The sequence below is a fragment of the Cydia fagiglandana genome, chromosome 12 (assembly GCF_963556715.1).
Source record: "Cydia fagiglandana chromosome 12, ilCydFagi1.1, whole genome shotgun sequence".
NCBI classification, from domain to species: Eukaryota; Metazoa; Arthropoda; class Insecta; order Lepidoptera; family Tortricidae; genus Cydia; species Cydia fagiglandana.
The window spans coordinates 1,370,665-1,387,435 of NC_085943.1; the positions used below are offsets into that span (position 1 = coordinate 1,370,665).

Consider the following 16,771-nt stretch of genomic DNA (forward strand, 5'->3'; position numbering starts at 1 on the left):
TGCGAGATTAAAATTTTCTATGGGACCATATATGGGACGATAACCCTTCGCAGCTACAATATTTTTAATTTGCCGATTTTTAGGGTTCCGTACCCAAAGGGTAAAAACGGGACCCTATTACTAAGACTTCGCTGTCCGTCCGTCCGTCCGTCCGTCTGTCTGTCACCAGGCTGTATCTCACAAACCGTGATAGCTAGATATGTAGTTGAAATTTTCACAGATGATGTATTTCTGTTGCCGCTATATAGGGATTGCAATCCGGTCCGGCGGATCCGGTAATCCGGCTGGATCCGGCACTTAATAGAAGCTACCGGATCCGGTTAAAATCACCGGATCTGGGAAAATAGAAAAATAGACCGCACGCAGCAGCCACTGCGCGTTTTAGGTGAGATAAAGGCGACGGATAGAAGAAAGAGTTAAACAGAATAAAGAACGAATGAAAAAATCTAAATTTAGTAAAATAAGAAGATATTTAATATGACGATGATTGAGAACAGAAGAGGATTTCCTCCTCTTTCATGTTGGTGGCATGAACCGGCACGATACGACGGTTACTTAAATAATTAGAAGTAAAAATTAAAGGATAGAGATGTCATGGAAGGCATTTGGAACGACCGGTCTGGCCTAGTGGGTAGTGACCCTGCCTATAAAGCCGATGGTCCTGGGTTTGAATACCGGTAAGGGCATTTATTTGTGTGTTTAACACAGATATTTGTTCCTGAGTTATGGGTGTTTTTTATATATATTTATAAGCATACAGGGTGATTCATGAGACGTGAGCAGGACTAATCCTGCACACTCAGTAACTGATAATTGATCGATCACCGTCGTATTTAGGTGAAACAACCACACTTTTTCCTATTTTTCAACTTTTTGGTGAGGGCAAATTTAATTCTCTACAATCATGGTCACCCTACCAGACCTAATTAATAAACATAAAACCTCTTTTACGAAGAAAATAAAATGTCAAACCCGAGTGAGATACGAGTTTTCAAAAGTAACCAGACCGTGATGACAGTGGATGACATTCAATTTGACACAGAATATCGGTAGTTTAGTATTCTAATGTTAGGGTGACCATCCATGTCGTAAATAATTTAATAACTTTTTTTTTTCAACACGACTAGAAAATTAACGTTAACCTCACTGATACTGATAGGAAACAGTTGCTTATAATTTACGAAATTCGCAGTGTTAATCCTGCTCACGTCTCCTGAATCACCCTGTATATTCATCAATATACTATACGTATATATATCGTCGCCTAGTAGTACTACCTAATGCTAGCTAGTACCCATATTACAAGCTTTACTTGGTTTGGGGCTACGAGTAGGTCGATCTGTATAAGATTGTCTCTAAATATTTATTCATGAATTATTTAAGTATTTATTTGTGATTTAGGCTATAAAACTATTTTCACTGATAAAAAATGAAAGCAAGATAATATTGGAGCGCATTTCATACAATTTTGGTTTAAAGTAAAATAGCTTGTTACTAGAATGGATGTCAGCGTTACAAATACATAATTCCATCAAAGAACAGTTACGAAAACTTGTCCTTTCAAGGAGTTCCATTTGCCATCCCATAAATATCCCATTAACAGGAATCTAATAATTTTATTGTAAACGTAAGCAGAATGTACATGATTGAATATAATAAAAATAATAAATGACTTAGATTTCAAATATTTATTTTTATTTTGAGATTGACTATGTAACACTTTTTAATACATAGTTTTATTTTATTGTTAAAAAGTTATTTCTTATTAACTTCAAATTGTTCTTTTTATGAATAAATTTGTAAAAATACCCTTTATTTCTCATATAACGCATAAAACTTGAAAAATATGTCATTTAATTAACTTTAATATCCTTATACCTAACCGGATCCGGTCCGGCCGGATCCGGCCGGATTGAAAATCAATCCGGTTTGCAATCCCTACCGCTATAACAACAAATACTAAAAACAGAATAAAATAAAGATTTAAATGGGGCTCCCATACAACAAACGTGATTATTGACCAAAGTTAAGCAACGTCGGGAGTGGTCAGTACTTGGATGGGTGACCGCTTTTTTTTTGCTTTTTTTTTTGTTTTTTTTTTTGCATTATGGTACGGAACCCTTCGTGCGCGAGTCCGACTCGCACTTGCCCGGTTTATAATTTTATACTGACGCAAATGGATTAACAGACTATGTATATTCAGTTACGGAGAGGCCCTTATTGTTGTTCATGTATACGGTAAAAAGACCGACAAAAACGAAAGCGAATGAAATTTATCTTTTCGTATTTTGCGGTATAGACGCTCTATACACACACGGCAACCCCTAACCCTAATATTCGACAGGAACAACACTGATGCCGACTGTCACTGTCATAGACAAATAGAAAAACAAACGAAGCGATTTCTGAGCACGATGGCAGATCCTAGAATTCGGCAAATTAAAATCAAGACCGGCGTTGTAAAGCGCATAGCTAAGGAGAAAGTGGTTTACGAAAAGGAGGCCGAACTACAAAAGAACAGGATACAGAAGATTAAAGACGAGGGCCAGGACGAACACAACATCCGAAAACAAGAGGAAGTTCTGCAGGAGTCCCTTATGATGGTCCCTGACTGTCAAAGACGGTATGTATATAAAAAAAATGTAATTTGCTTTTAAAAAGTATTGTTTTAAAGCTTTTTTTAAATTTTAGAGCGTATTTACGCGGCAATTTTGCAATAACGGAACAGATGGTTTTGAGGTTATTTTGTAGCATTCTTTGTTTACTGGAACAAAGTAGCGAAATGTATTAGTCATCTATTTACGACCAAGTAAACTAATGTTCAAATTAAATGAAGAATTGCTCTTTTGAAGGTATAAGATTAATGAAAATGTATAGGTACACAAGTTTAATTAATTTTCAGGTTGGCAAAGGCATTCGCGGATCTCAAGAATACTCTAGAAACGGAGGCAGACCTCAAGGAGCACGAAGACTACCTCACGGCTCAGCAAGTGTTAAAAGACGCCGAGTGCCAACTGGTCACAGCTCCTTAAACTTATACTTAACTATTTTTAATAATTTAATATAATCATAACAATCATGGCTTATTATAATGAAAATTTTGATATACGGAATTCAACATTCCAAAATATTCCACCGCCACCCCCGCCACCAAGCTTTTACATGCCCCCTGCAGTCACTGATGAACAGTTTGTAAAACAATTTGAGAAATTGGATACTAAAGTTTCAAAAAAGGCAGTTTCTATCACTGAAATAAGGGAAAAAATTCGAGCTCTGGTGCTTACTGTGAATGAATTAAAAGAAAAGCAAAAAATACTAGCTGAAAACTTAGACACATTGTCAGAAGAAGAATGGAGTTCTAAAGTAAGAGAGATGAAAGAAAACCAATTAAAAATTGATGAGGTTATATCTCTTATGAATGATTTCTGTTTGGAAAATATGAGAACGGCCTTGGCCAAGAGATCCGCTAAACGGTTGAGATTGAAACGGTTGAATAATGAGAGGAAGAAGGAAAAAGAAGAAAGGAATCAAGAAAGGGAAGAAACGTCTCGGAAAATAGATGAGAATCTGCAGAAAATTAAGGATGAGATCAAAAAAGTTAAACTGGTAAGAACTTATATCTTCTATTTTAAGATTCTGACATTTATTTATTTAACACATTCAGTGCCAATAACCCGACTATGGGCTTGTGCACAAATCACGCGAGGTTCGATAGGGAGGGGGGGTCACGAAAAAGTCACGATAGATCACGTTGGGGGAGGGGGGTATAAGGAAACCTCACGTGTATTTTTCTACCTAACTTCTAGTTATTTTCTCCATATCGCCGTGTGCCTGCTATACGGCCACAATTCAAAATTTTTGATTTTCTGGATTATTGCAGATTCGTATTCAAAATTGTTCAATTTACGACCTTATTTCGAGAGCCATAGCAAAAAAGGTCTTTAAGAGCCTTTTTCTCACAAGTGGCCTTATGCATTTGACCATAAATTGTCAGAAAATTCCCTGCAATACAGCCACTTTTGAGTTGTGGCTATATAGCACACGTTTTAAATGAAGCTTTTGAGTTGCGTCCTAGAAAATAATAATTAGCTGAGTTACACATATTATTATTATCGAGTACAGTGATCTTGTTCCTATCAAAGTTGATATAAGTTCAAAAACTAAAACCCGACTACTGCAAATCGCGCTCTAAAAAGTATGAAACAAGATAGAATTCTTATCTGAAGTTATCAAACAGGAAATATTATAAATGTTATAATTTTTTATATATAAAAAAATACAACGTAATAAAATGTATTACATTTTTGATATATTTACAGAGATATATTCAAAGGATCGCCGTGCATGGTCGTATGCCACAATTATACACTTTAAGGTAAAGTGGCATACAACCACAGCTATCCTCTGAATCTCTGTAAAAATATAAATAATATAGTAAATTATACATATTAGGTTGTATTTTTTTATTAAAAAAATTATAACATTTATAATATTTCCTGTTTGATAACTTCAGATAAGAATTCTATCTTGTTTCATACTTTTAGAGCGCGATTTGCAGTGGTCGGGTTTTAGTTTTTGAACTTATTTTTTATTTAATTAATTGTACGGCTGTTTCATGCATTTGCCCGGATTTGGTAAGCGTCCAGCGTGTCACGTATGTCGACACTTTTAGTATGAGAAAGTCGAAGTCGCCTGGCTTTGGACTGCTTGCAGCGCGCCACGTACGTCAGGCTACGCCCGACTCCTCTAGTATGAGGGCGCCTTCAAGGCGCCCGGCTTTGGAACGCGTACAGCGAGCTTCCTACGTCTCTTGTACGGCTGTTTCATACATTTTGGCTGATCTGGACTTCTATACCTATTCACGTTATAAAATATAGCAGGTCATTAAAAAAAACTATGTTTATAGCGGCCAAACAAATTTATTTTGCAAATACCTTCTTGTATCGCCGTAGTCGGGTAATACGCGGATAGAATCCAGAGCGCTTGTAGATTCGTAGTTCGAATTACCTACCCGATAAATTAATGTTTCATCAGGTGCATGCAAGCAAAGCCGGTCGCAAAAGCTAACAATATTTATATATTTGAAATGTGCTAACTGAGCTCTTTCAAATGATATACATCACGTAATCATTACTTATTTTTATTTTTTTCGTTCGTGACTTTATGACCTCTAGAGGACGCCTTGTTAATTTTTTTGTGACTTCATATAGCCTATAACCAGCGGACGATTAAGATAATTCGAATGACATATCGTTTGTCAAATTATAATGTGTACTTTAGAAGTTATGAGGGAACAAATTAACATACATACATACATACATACATACCCACATACATACCGGTCAAAATCATAACCCTCCTTTTGCGTTGCCGTAGTCGGGTAAAAATAAAGGGATTTTAACTATTTTGGTGTTTTTATTTATATTTGCATGGTAACCTTTATCCAATAATTTTGTGTTTAAATTTGGCCGCATCTCAAAATCTTTAAAAAAACATTTCTGCAATACGGCCACAACTCTAAATACCTGTCTTTCGGGCCTTGTGTCTTAAAAAATATACATCGACGCTTATCATGAATAGTGACACAAAACAAAATGAAATGCCATTCGACTTTAAATCTTACCAGTAAAAGATAGAATATTAAATGCAATAGCATTTCATTTTTAGTTGTACCACTGTTCATGATAAGCAACGACATTTCTTTTAAAAAGTGGCGTGGTCATAAGGAGGGTTATATCATTCCGAGTAAAAAAAGTTAAATTTTAAATTCATAGACCTAAAACTAAAGGAGTAAGATCCTATTAAACACCCTGAACTATACTCTCAAAACTTTGAGACGCGATTTCTCGAAAAAACGGTTTTTTGAGATGTGGCAGTGTAGCAGGCACACGGCGATATATGCTGCATAAGAGCTGTTTTTACCCAACAGTATTTTTCTATGGCATAAGTGACACTTATTTTGATGTTTCTGCAAGTCTCCAAAAAAAGTTCCATAGTAAAAAGGTGACTTAATAAATTAACATTAAGGTGGTTCTCCTTGCTCGATTTTCATACAACTTTCTTGGCACCCTAGCTCCTATTATATAGGGTTTCTTCACTTGTATATGTAATGTTTGGGTAGTATATATATTTCTGTCTTCGCAGAACGTAAAAAAATACTAGATTTTGATTAAAATTATTAAGAAAAAAGCCTTTGAATATTGGTAAAAATTTGCCCCATTGCTTGTTTGTGTGAGTGATGCTTATAGTGTAGGTGTAATTCTAACATGGCGACTTCATTTGACAAGCAATCATTTTTAATTTATCAAAGGTGTAACAGATGGCACTTTAAAACCGCAACACAGATTACCTGTGTATTTTGTTTTATTTTCACTCAATAGAGGGAGATATATTTAATGCACAAAGCATGTTACGAGTATACTCATTTAAGAATCTCCTTTCTGATATAATTTCATTCCCAGATTTAATATAACTTAATAATTATTATGATTATTACACAATAAAATACATTTATATAACTATACATTTAATAGAAAGGTCAGTCCAAACAATCATTCGCGTAACGGTCGTCCACCGAAAAGCCTTGTGAATTCTGCTTTCGGTTCGGCAGAAATATAAATGTTCGCTGGAAAAGCCTATATTTATTGTAACAATGATTTTTAAACTAAAATACCTAGCTATATTTTTCTCAAAAATATATAGGTATGTGGAAAAAAATGTCATCTTCTTGTAAATAAACAAGATTCTATATGTTCTACTTGTGCATAACAATAACATTAGTAGATTATTAACCAAGTGATCATTTCTTGTTGAAATTTTTTTCAAAAATGTTGCCTTTCACCCGAGTTAAAACACTCTACTTTTCATTTCGCATATAAGGAAAGTAAAATGCATGTGTTTTTTAAATACATTTTTATAGTAGGTATTTTTGAGAGTAGGTACTTTCAATTAACAATTTGGCCAAAAGTAATATCGTTATTTATGGAATGGGGAGTCAAATATCAGAATGGAAATTGTTATACATCCATTTATACCCAAATTTCAATTCCTTATTGTAAAAAGAATAATAAAATCGTACTTGGAATTGGAACCTAAACTGCTCTAGTGCAGAAACGTAGGGTAAACCGGGTGCAATAGTACCACGGGGCAATAGTACCATCGTTATTATCTTCACAATTACAACGAAATATGAATATGTGGGTATATACGATAAAGCCCAATACTTGTCTGGACCCGCTCACTTAGTGTAGTAAATAAAGGTAGTGGACCCCGCAGTAATTCCTCAGCCAGAAAAAGCTTTACAGTATGATAAAGTATCAATAAATAAAAAGTATTGTATAAATTTCCAAAGAACAATAATAATAGTATTTAAGTAAATACCTAAAGTCTTAAATCGTTAATATCTTTTTAAGGAAAATTGCTCCGTTTAAACTTTCTTCTCCGGACATGTTCATGTAACGTATTGCAACAATATATGAAATATCAAAAAAAAATCCCCGCAGAAATACCAATATTAACAAAATATATTTTTTTGGCGTGGCTTGGACCGGAAAATTGCTCAGTCTAATTTTTTCACTGGAATGCCATTTTATTGCCGATTTATACATACAAATTGAAAATCTAAAAAATTTACCATGTAACTATACTTTTTTTCAGAAATTGCCTTTTTACTCGCTGTGGAAAATTTCTCTATCCATTTTATTTATTGAATTAAGTTCACAGTTTTCTTTCCATTCAACTATAAAAACATCCAAAAAAATAACGAGCGTATTCAAAACTAAACATATCGGGAGCAGTGTATAGGAGCGGGGTGTACAAGGGATGACAGTTCTTTTGGATATTTTGGATTTAAGTATATACGTGACTACTTAGTATATATTAAAAAAGAAATCAGGCTGAGAAATTTTCCACTCTCAGTTTTTTATAGTTCTAAAATACATAAACTTGGGTATGCATTTTTTTTGGATTTTCTTACCCACTACGCCAAATTATATTCTAAGATCATATAAGAAGGAAAAAATGGCAGAGCAATTTTCCGATGAAAATGAGCGCCAAAAAAGGAATTATCGTAAAAAAAATATTCTCATGTTTGACAAAAGTTGTAGATTTTTTTCTAGTATCAGATACTGATACAAATAACTTATTTGGTAAAATAATTTTGGACGGAGGAATTACTCGGTTCAATATATAAACAGATTTGTATTTTTACGTATAAATACCTAACTTAGGAGTGGTTTTTTTTTGGATATTTATATGTTAGTTTCGGCTCATACTATACAATAACCAAGCAAAATTTCATCGACTGAGAAATTAATGCATGGGTCTCCATACAACAACTTGCTTCGTTTACTACACTACACTAGTCGGCCGCTCGCTGCGACGCGGAACGGAGGTGCGCGGAGACCATTTTTGTTTTCGAGTGATCAAAGTAAGTATTTACGAGAAATATTTTGTCATATTATTCAAAACCAAATAATCCTAGAGTTAGATTGGTATTAGATTATGATTAGTTAGTTATCAAAGTTTCTTTTGTGGGACAGTATGGGGATGAGTTAGGTAAAGGAATTGAAATATAAGTACTTTATGTAATTTTGGGTACTCGGGGGCATTAGTAACTATGTGAGCCGGGGACAATTGTACCGTTACAATTGACACCGCGGTACAAACGACTCCTTAACAACGTTACCAAAAATATTAAAAAAGCATTAGGAGAAACCAAAAATAAAGGAAAAATATGAGACGGAAAAAGCAAAAGGGAAGGGAAAAGGCAAGGTAATAGACAAGGGGAAAGGGACCGGAAAAGGAAAAAATATTCAACGACAAGGAGGATTCTGTAGAAGAATACTATTGCCTAGTCTGTGGTGAGCCTTATAGTATAAGCAGATCCAATGAAACATGGGTGCAATGTGATAATTGTCAATTGTGGGCTCATGAAGAGTGTACTGACCAGGGCCCTATTTCACCAACTACGACAGGTATGGCAATTGTCAAAAAATGACAGACCTCTGTTTTACCACACCGACATTTGTCAGTGACATATGTCGAGTGACAATTGACAAGTGACAGGTGACAATTTTGTAGATTGTTTTGTATAGAATTTCATATAAACATGACAGGTATTTTGGTACAATTGTCCATCTTAAATTTAATGACAATTATTTTGTGAAACAAGGGTAATTTTTACTAGTCGATATATTTGTCAATTCTTGACAAGATATCGTTAATTGCTTTCTGTGTACCGTGTTGTCATCACTAACATGATATTGATTGAGATCCCAATCCCACCTAATGCAGCGTACCTACATTATTTGTTGACAAGGCGTGAAAGCATTATTTTTTTGTTACTTTTAAGTTATTTTTTCTGCAAATGCAAGTGCAGTGACGTCAAAGTAGAAATCTATTCTTACCTACTTTATGTATTCCCTTGTATAAGAATGTCACCTCTGTTACTTTCGCGTAGATTCATTTTCTAACCAAAACCCTAACTTTACCGTTAGTGCCCAACTTCGCCCAAGTAAATTATAAAAAAAACAATACCTACCTATTTACCTAAACATACCTAATTTCGCTACCTGTCCCCAACTCAATCAAAACTATACTGAAACTTATTCCAAATCCTAAATGTTGAAGTACTAAACGCCTTCGTAGGCAACAATTACTATTTATAGTGTTATTATGATTTCATGCTTGTTAAGAAGAATTTAAAAGCGATTTTTATTTGTACCCTAAAGGCGAATTTAGGGTACAAAGTTTGTTTTGCCAACGTTTGCCAATAACGGGGTTTGCTAACAACGAAAACACTACAATTGTCACCTAAGCCTGACACAGCTCCGATTTCATGTCAAGAATTACCGACAAATTGACAAACATGTCGACTTATAAAAACTACTCTTGATTCATCAAATCATTGTCATTAAATGAAAGATTGACAATTGTAACTAAAGGCGTGTCAAGTTTATAAGCATTTCTATACAAAAACAGTCTACTAAATTGTCACTTGTCACCTGTCACTTGGCAATTGACACTCGACATATGTCACTGTCGGCTTGGTGAAATAGGGGCCAGGAATTGAGTTACACTTGTCATAATTGTGAGTAGCGATTATCTTACTATGAGATATGTTAGTTTAAGGTTCCTTAAAGAGCATTCGCTCATCAGACACGTAAACGTACATTTATTTATGAATTGGAAAAAAAAAACACCTCAAGCAAGCGGTGTGACTTGTCATAACGCACGCACAATATTAACTTTAATAAACGTAAAGTATCAGAATTTCACATTTTTTGTTGGATTTTACAAAAAAAAATAAGTAAAATACGATAACCCCTAATTCCGGAACCAGTTCCGGAATTCCGGAATTCGAATCCAATATCGAAAATCAGTTCCGGAATTGGAGACCATCCGATATTGCAAGCCCTAATTGTAACACAAGGAATCATTGACCAAAAACGGGATTTTCTACCATATTCTTACCGTTAACAACAATTACCCTCAAAAATACGTAAATCAATAACCTACTATTTCATATGTAGGTACGTACAGTTTTGGTTCAACTCCTATACATTCTGAACTAGGAACCATTATCCAAAAAATGGTACTATTGCCCCCGGTCTACCCTATCATTTCCTGCACACCTTTTACAACAACAATGACCGTCTTTCATAGCATGCGAAATGAAACGGATATTTCTTGTTTTCTTTGCATTAGCATTTTTCTCTCGATAATTTAATCAATTTGCAACATAAGTATTAGAAGAATCGTCATAAATTCATAAATAACAAAATATAAAAGGACATACATTTATAGAAGGTTTCCCCGCGCGACGTTGCCAATTGGTTTAAAGGGCAACATGCTCGCAACGTTTGGATGTCAATAATTCGACAATGAAAAATTATATTTCAAATCAATTCAAACTTGATATTTTTGACAGTAATGGGTTACTTACTTAAATAAGAAGGCATATTTTGCCCGGGTCTACTATGGTCAAATGGTCTAGTGGCTTTTAGCTAATGAGTATAAGTCTAATAAGTTGAACAGCATGACAGGGTTCAAACCACGAACAAAGACTCATTTCTTTTTGTATTTATTTTATTTCATTTTTTTGGCTTTTTATGACCTTATTTTTTATCACATGATTATTTTACGATTTTTAATCATTATCAAACGGGACTTACCTAATCGCGTATAATTAAGTTTTTAAAATTTACCTCCGAGTTCCAACGTTCCGATGGCGTAGTCTCCGTGGTTGTCGGGTCGGGCTCTTAGTTCTCTTAGACAACGGGGACGGAAAAGTTGGAGGTACATTTTAAAAACTTAACTAAAACGGTTAAGTACTGTTTTTCTAAATAATAATATAATGTATAGTATTTATTTTAACTCTAAATTAGTTTTAATAGGTATATATATATTAGAAAAGGTGGAAAGGCTGACCATATAGTCATCCAGCGTGGAAATGCTCTCAATATCCTTTAGCATTGCATTTTCTAAAAACCTATCTAGATAGAACATTAGGTGTTTATGTAAAATGGTAACTATGTATAATTTCAATAAAATGTAGGTAAAGGTATACTTACTTACTTTATAGTTCGTTTTTTTTAGCTTTAGAAATAAGGTAAACAATCTTGATGCGTCTTTTAATTGAAAAACACATTTTAAAAATAAGTTACGGCAAATATGTAACAATTATGAATCTAATACGATCATTTATAATCTTCTGCTTTCATAAGTAATAGTTACCGATTTTTTAAAAACGTTTTTCTATTAAAAGACATGTCAAGATCGCTTACCTTCTTTGTAGTTCTTTCTAATGCTTAAAAAAAAAACTATAGTTAGGTATAGTTTTTAGGACTGACCAACAATGACTACGATATTTACGATAGGTACAGAAAGTAAGGCTGACTGCTGTATAAACGTAAGGAAACATAACTATAATTATGTACAACAATATATAAGGTATACCTAAATGAACGAGTTCACATCCCATCATAATCACAATATTTTATTGTGTTTAAAGAACGATATATTTTGATTTTTTCTGTTTCTCATTTCTTCCCCAACAATGTGACTCACACGCCAGCTTAGTAGTGTTACGTTACTACTAAGGTAACGTTAAAAGCGTTTTTTTAATTTTAGGTACCTAATATAATTTGCGTCATTTTCAATTGATAATAAGAATAACAATATATAAATTATAAAACTTTTCATAAAATAAAAATAAAAAACAAAAAAAATAAGCACCGTCGTGATTTGAACCCAGAATCATTGTAACTAGCTTAAATTTATTCAAAACAGATGTTGTGGGTGCCACAAGCACATGACAATTTACGTTTCAAAATTCCAGTTGGTTCCAAGTTACTTGTCAATGTCACAAATAAGAATTTAAATTCTAAATTGTTTTTACAAAAAATAAAATTTCATGCGCTGCACTGCGCCCTCTAGGATACTTTATTGTAACATTCCAAATCTACTGACATTTGACACTGACTTTAGGTATGTAAGTGTGCGTGAATGCAAGAAATTGCAATATTTTGCAGTTGGATTCCGGTAATAACGAAATGAGACAATGTTGAGTTGAACATGTCTCGATTTGGATGTAGTATTTTTTATAGTTTTCGCACATATCAACACATCTTATGAAACTTTGTATTTTGGGAGAAATAGTGAAAATCCACAATTCGTGCACAGTGACGCCATCTTTTGGCTGATAATCGGCATCCCATCCCTAGACATCCACCTTAACATAAAACTATAAATGTGACGTCCCACAGGTAAAGGTACCTTATGGCGGTTGGCGCTTACGCTATTATTAACGCCGCTCCAATATTATTGCGGCGCTATGCGACGTAAGCGCCAGCCGTGATAAGGTACCTTTTGCCGTGGAACGTCACAAATGAAATTGATTCTTTAAATACTTTGCAAACTTTACATTTCAGGATGAAGAAGCTAAACTAGCAGCGGACTGCATTCTCCGAGACACTCTCCGCAAGAAGCATGATGCCAGGAAGTCTATTGTCAAGCTGGAGGCCCTGTTGAGGCTGCGGAAAGCACGCCAAAACACTGCCAAGGGTCGCGGAGAGCAGTGTTCGGAGACTGATGAGGCGGAGTTTAACAATAATATTGGTATGTAACACTTACATATGTCAATTCACCTTTTGGTATAGATCTCGAAATTTAGAGAGAGGGGAATGAACCAATGGACACATTTTTTCAGGACATCCGAATGATTTTTATCAAAAGTGAAAATGTTGTATAGAAAAAGAAAACACGAATAGTTTACGTGTAATGAAAAATAAATCCTGTAACCTTAAATTAGGTACCTATTATGTTAAAACAAATAAAAATACGTGGAAAAAACTATTGGGTCAATATTTAATTTGGATGTTAAATACATTTTATGTGTATAAAATCATACTATGCCTGGAAAAGGGACAAACACTCACCAATTTGAAACTTTAGGATATTCATTCATTCATTCACATCCTAAAGTTATCTATTTATCAATAAATTTCTACCAAACTAGTGTGGGTGTCTGGCGACCTACGAGCGCATTTTTTGCGCAAAAGCTAGGCTAATTTAGGTTTAGACTTGTGTACAAAATGCAAACACTAATTTCAAAATCCCGCTGTTTTGTGCTTAAGGTTAAGCCCAAAACAATATGAATTTGTTATTGATTTATTCCTTTGTCAACAGAAAAACTAATATCCCTCTGGAAAGGCAAGCTGTCTAACTACGAACTGGAAGAGCAACTGCTGCGTGACCAACTGAAAGAGTCTCTACCAGTCGTCGGTAAAATGGAGGGTATTGTGGAGACGCTGAAGAAGTGGAAAGATATCATGTTTGAAGGAGAACCACAGTTTGACTTTAAAGGAGATGACATCGGATTTCTGGCAATCAGGTATGGTAATGATTGTAATTTTATAAATATCGGCCAAGAGCATGTCGGGCCATGCTCAGTGTAGGGTTTCATATTATCTTTATCAATAAAATGCTTTTGGGGGGCCCTTACTCGTTTTTAAAGATCTATCTGACGATACCCACACTATTTGGTGAAAATAAAAAAAAGTCATATAGTATGGTAGGTGGGTATTGGGTATACTAAAAAATTTTCTTTTTATTTCACCATTCTGTTGCAATGCATGATTTATGTATCCATGCCAAATTGCAGCTTTCTATCACTAACTTTCGCCATTTTTAGGGTTCCGTACCTCAAAAGGAAAAAACGGAACCCTTATAGGATCACTCGTGCGTCTGTCTGTCCGTCTGTCACAGCCAATTTGCTCCGAAACTACCAAACCAATTAAGTTGAAATTTGGTACACATATGGAAGTCTGTGACCCAAAGACGGATATGTAACGTCAACAAATGAATTTTAAACATAGGGGCTACTTTTGGGGGGTAAACGATAAAATTAAAAAACAAAGTTTTGAAAACAATATCGTGTTACATATCAAACGATAGAGCTCATTGTGAGAATCTCAAATATATTTTTTTTATAAATTTACAATAAAAAGTTTAGAAGTTATTCAAGAAAATAGACAAAAAATGACCATTCCCCCCCCTCTATCTCCGAAAGTGCTGGTTCTAAAATTCTGAAAAAAATACACCAGATAGTCCTTTACCTAAAGATGACAGGAAAACCTATTAGAAATCTAGAGTCAAGCGTGAGTCGGATTTAACAACAAAAATGCAGTTACGTTTTTTTAGGGACACAGCCGCAATGGTGTAAGTGAAACGTGATGTAGACAGCTATTGCGAAGGCCCTAGGCCGATACCCGTATAAGGCCGAAGACCCGAAGCGTCCCGAAGAGGCGTGCCTTTAGCTTCATGCGTGAGTCGGACTGAAGACAAAAAATGCGACTAGGCTGTATCTGGCACACAGCCGCAATGGTACTTGTAGGACTGATTGATTAGGTTACTATTGTTACTTGTTTTAAAAAGCACTATACGGGGTGGCCAAAAAAAAGTGTATTCCCGTTGCCAACGTGCAACCCCGAAATCGCGAGGAAAAATTTGGCTGTTTCATACATTTTGGCTGGTCCGTTTTCTATGGGAGCATACATTTTTTTTCGTGATTTCGGGGTTGGTCCCATACTAAAAGTTGCTTAGTATAATCTCAAAACCTCCTTGGCTACGGGACTGCACTTATTTTTTGGCCAACCTGTAGGTATTATCTCTCTTCGGTCTTCGCTTTTATCGCACTTTCGGAAGTTGTAGGAAGCATGACCCGTCGGACGCTCTGAGTTTTTAGCTCTTTGCGGAGCTCGGTCTTCAGTCTTCGCATTTGGACACTTGTACCAAAAAGAATAGATAGTATAGAGGGGTCCTGTCATTGTCAATTTTGTAGTCACGGTACATTTACTGCCATCTATCGACACACGATTAAAACTTAAAATAAAATTGAAAATGTATAAATTAATCAAAATATGTTTACGGATAAATTATTTTTATTTCTTATTATTCCATACTGACCCATGTTCTTTCACTGATATGTGTTAAAATTGTTGAATATCAAACGGTGTCGTCATCGCCATCTAGCCGACAATAGGCCAAAGGTATAAATTGTAATGGCGCCATCTATTCGAGAACGACTTTTTCTCCACATCCGAGGCACGTTTTTTTCTTAGACTTTATTTATCTTATACGAAGTTATATATATCTCTGCTTGTACTATTGTTCGGCATTTAATCTTCAGAGTTGTAGAGAATGTAGAGATATAAGCCATCACGCCAGAAAACTTCATGTTACATCTGGTTTTTGATTGACCCATTCGGGTTTTTCAAGAAGTTTCACTCACGTCAAGTTTCACGTACAAGAAAAAATGGTTGAAAATTGTGTGATGTACGGGACCCTTGAAACGTGAGTCCGACTCGCACTTGACCAGTTTTTTTTGTGGCTTAGACTAATTTAATTATTATTTTCAGGGCTCAATGGGACCAGTATATGAGCAACGACGGTTCATCTCTCCCTATTGGTTGGGTCCTTCCTGAACCTACAGACAAAACCTAATACTGTTCTACAAACCTTAGAGTACTATTAATCTGTTTAGTAGTACTGTAATCACAAGCGTGAACCAATCATTCATATCTTATGGAGTATCCCATGATTTTTTACAATTAAGTACCCGTGGGTCCCACGGACGCGACAACGGTTCAATGAAAATCAGTATTCTATTCTCAATTTAAAACTTCAAGCGCGTTTTTGGCGGGCAAAATTCCCTCGGACTCAAGGGGTTGATATAAATGTACGGCTTAGAAAACAGTGGGCCTACCGCGAACCACGTTCGACGTGCTGCCTCCCTGTCACACTAACGTACGAATTTAAAAGTGCGACAGAGAGGCAACACGTCGAACGTGGTTCGCGGTAGGCCATCAGTTCTTGGCACAGCGAGTATGCGAATGCGAACAACCAAACTTGAAGCATTTTTGACATTAAAACTTTAATTTCATGGGATGGCCTGTGGTCAAAGTACCTATTAATTTAAAAATTTTAAAGCATCCTTTGCTTTTGCATTTTTATAATTTAAAATCACAATTGTTACTATTACGCTATTGCTGATGATTTATTTGCTATGTGGCCTTAATTTTATCAATAAAAATATTTTTAATGCTTTGTAATTTTTTGGTTTTATTTTCACACTACGTAAATTAACAAAATAAGCATCTTTAAAATAAGGGTTCCATTCCAAAGCTTTTGTGCATTTACCGAACTTTGTACAGTCCCCTTCAGATATATCGGAGCGGCCATGGTGGTCACAAATATCTGAACAAGGCGT

The 16,771-nt window shown here is 35.1% G+C and overlaps 2 protein-coding genes across 2 annotated transcripts; both read left to right on the top strand.

The window, feature by feature from the left end:
• The first annotated feature begins 2,369 nt into the window (after positions 1-2,369).
• On the top strand, positions 2,370-3,120 carry LOC134669349 (tubulin-specific chaperone A). Its single transcript, XM_063526863.1, has 2 exons — positions 2,370-2,623; positions 2,903-3,120. Exons 1-2 carry the CDS (start codon positions 2,415-2,417, stop codon positions 3,030-3,032), a joined length of 339 nt encoding a protein of 112 aa, XP_063382933.1. The 5' UTR covers positions 2,370-2,414; the 3' UTR covers positions 3,033-3,120.
• LOC134669348 (uncharacterized protein PF3D7_1120000-like) lies at positions 3,079-16,231 on the top strand. Its single transcript, XM_063526862.1, has 4 exons — positions 3,079-3,606; positions 12,933-13,119; positions 13,690-13,894; positions 15,921-16,231. The coding sequence occupies exons 1-4, from the start codon at positions 3,079-3,081 to the stop codon at positions 16,003-16,005; spliced, it is 1,005 nt and encodes a 334-aa protein (XP_063382932.1). The 3' UTR covers positions 16,006-16,231.
• Positions 16,232-16,771: the final 540 nt, after the last annotated feature.

Excerpts from the sequence above, each read along its gene's own strand:
- LOC134669349 (XM_063526863.1), top strand. The coding sequence starts at position 2,415 with ATGGCAGATCCTAGAATTCGGCAAATTAAAATCAAGACCGGCGTTGTA. Across the intron at positions 2,624-2,902 it reads GTCCCTGACTGTCAAAGACG|GTTGGCAAAGGCATTCGCGG; the intron begins GTATGTATATAA and ends ATTAATTTTCAG.
- LOC134669348 (XM_063526862.1), top strand. The coding sequence starts at position 3,079 with ATGGCTTATTATAATGAAAATTTTGATATACGGAATTCAACATTCCAA. Across the intron at positions 13,120-13,689 it reads GGAGTTTAACAATAATATTG|AAAAACTAATATCCCTCTGG; the intron begins GTATGTAACACT and ends CTTTGTCAACAG. Across the intron at positions 13,895-15,920 it reads ATCGGATTTCTGGCAATCAG|GGCTCAATGGGACCAGTATA; the intron begins GTATGGTAATGA and ends TATTATTTTCAG.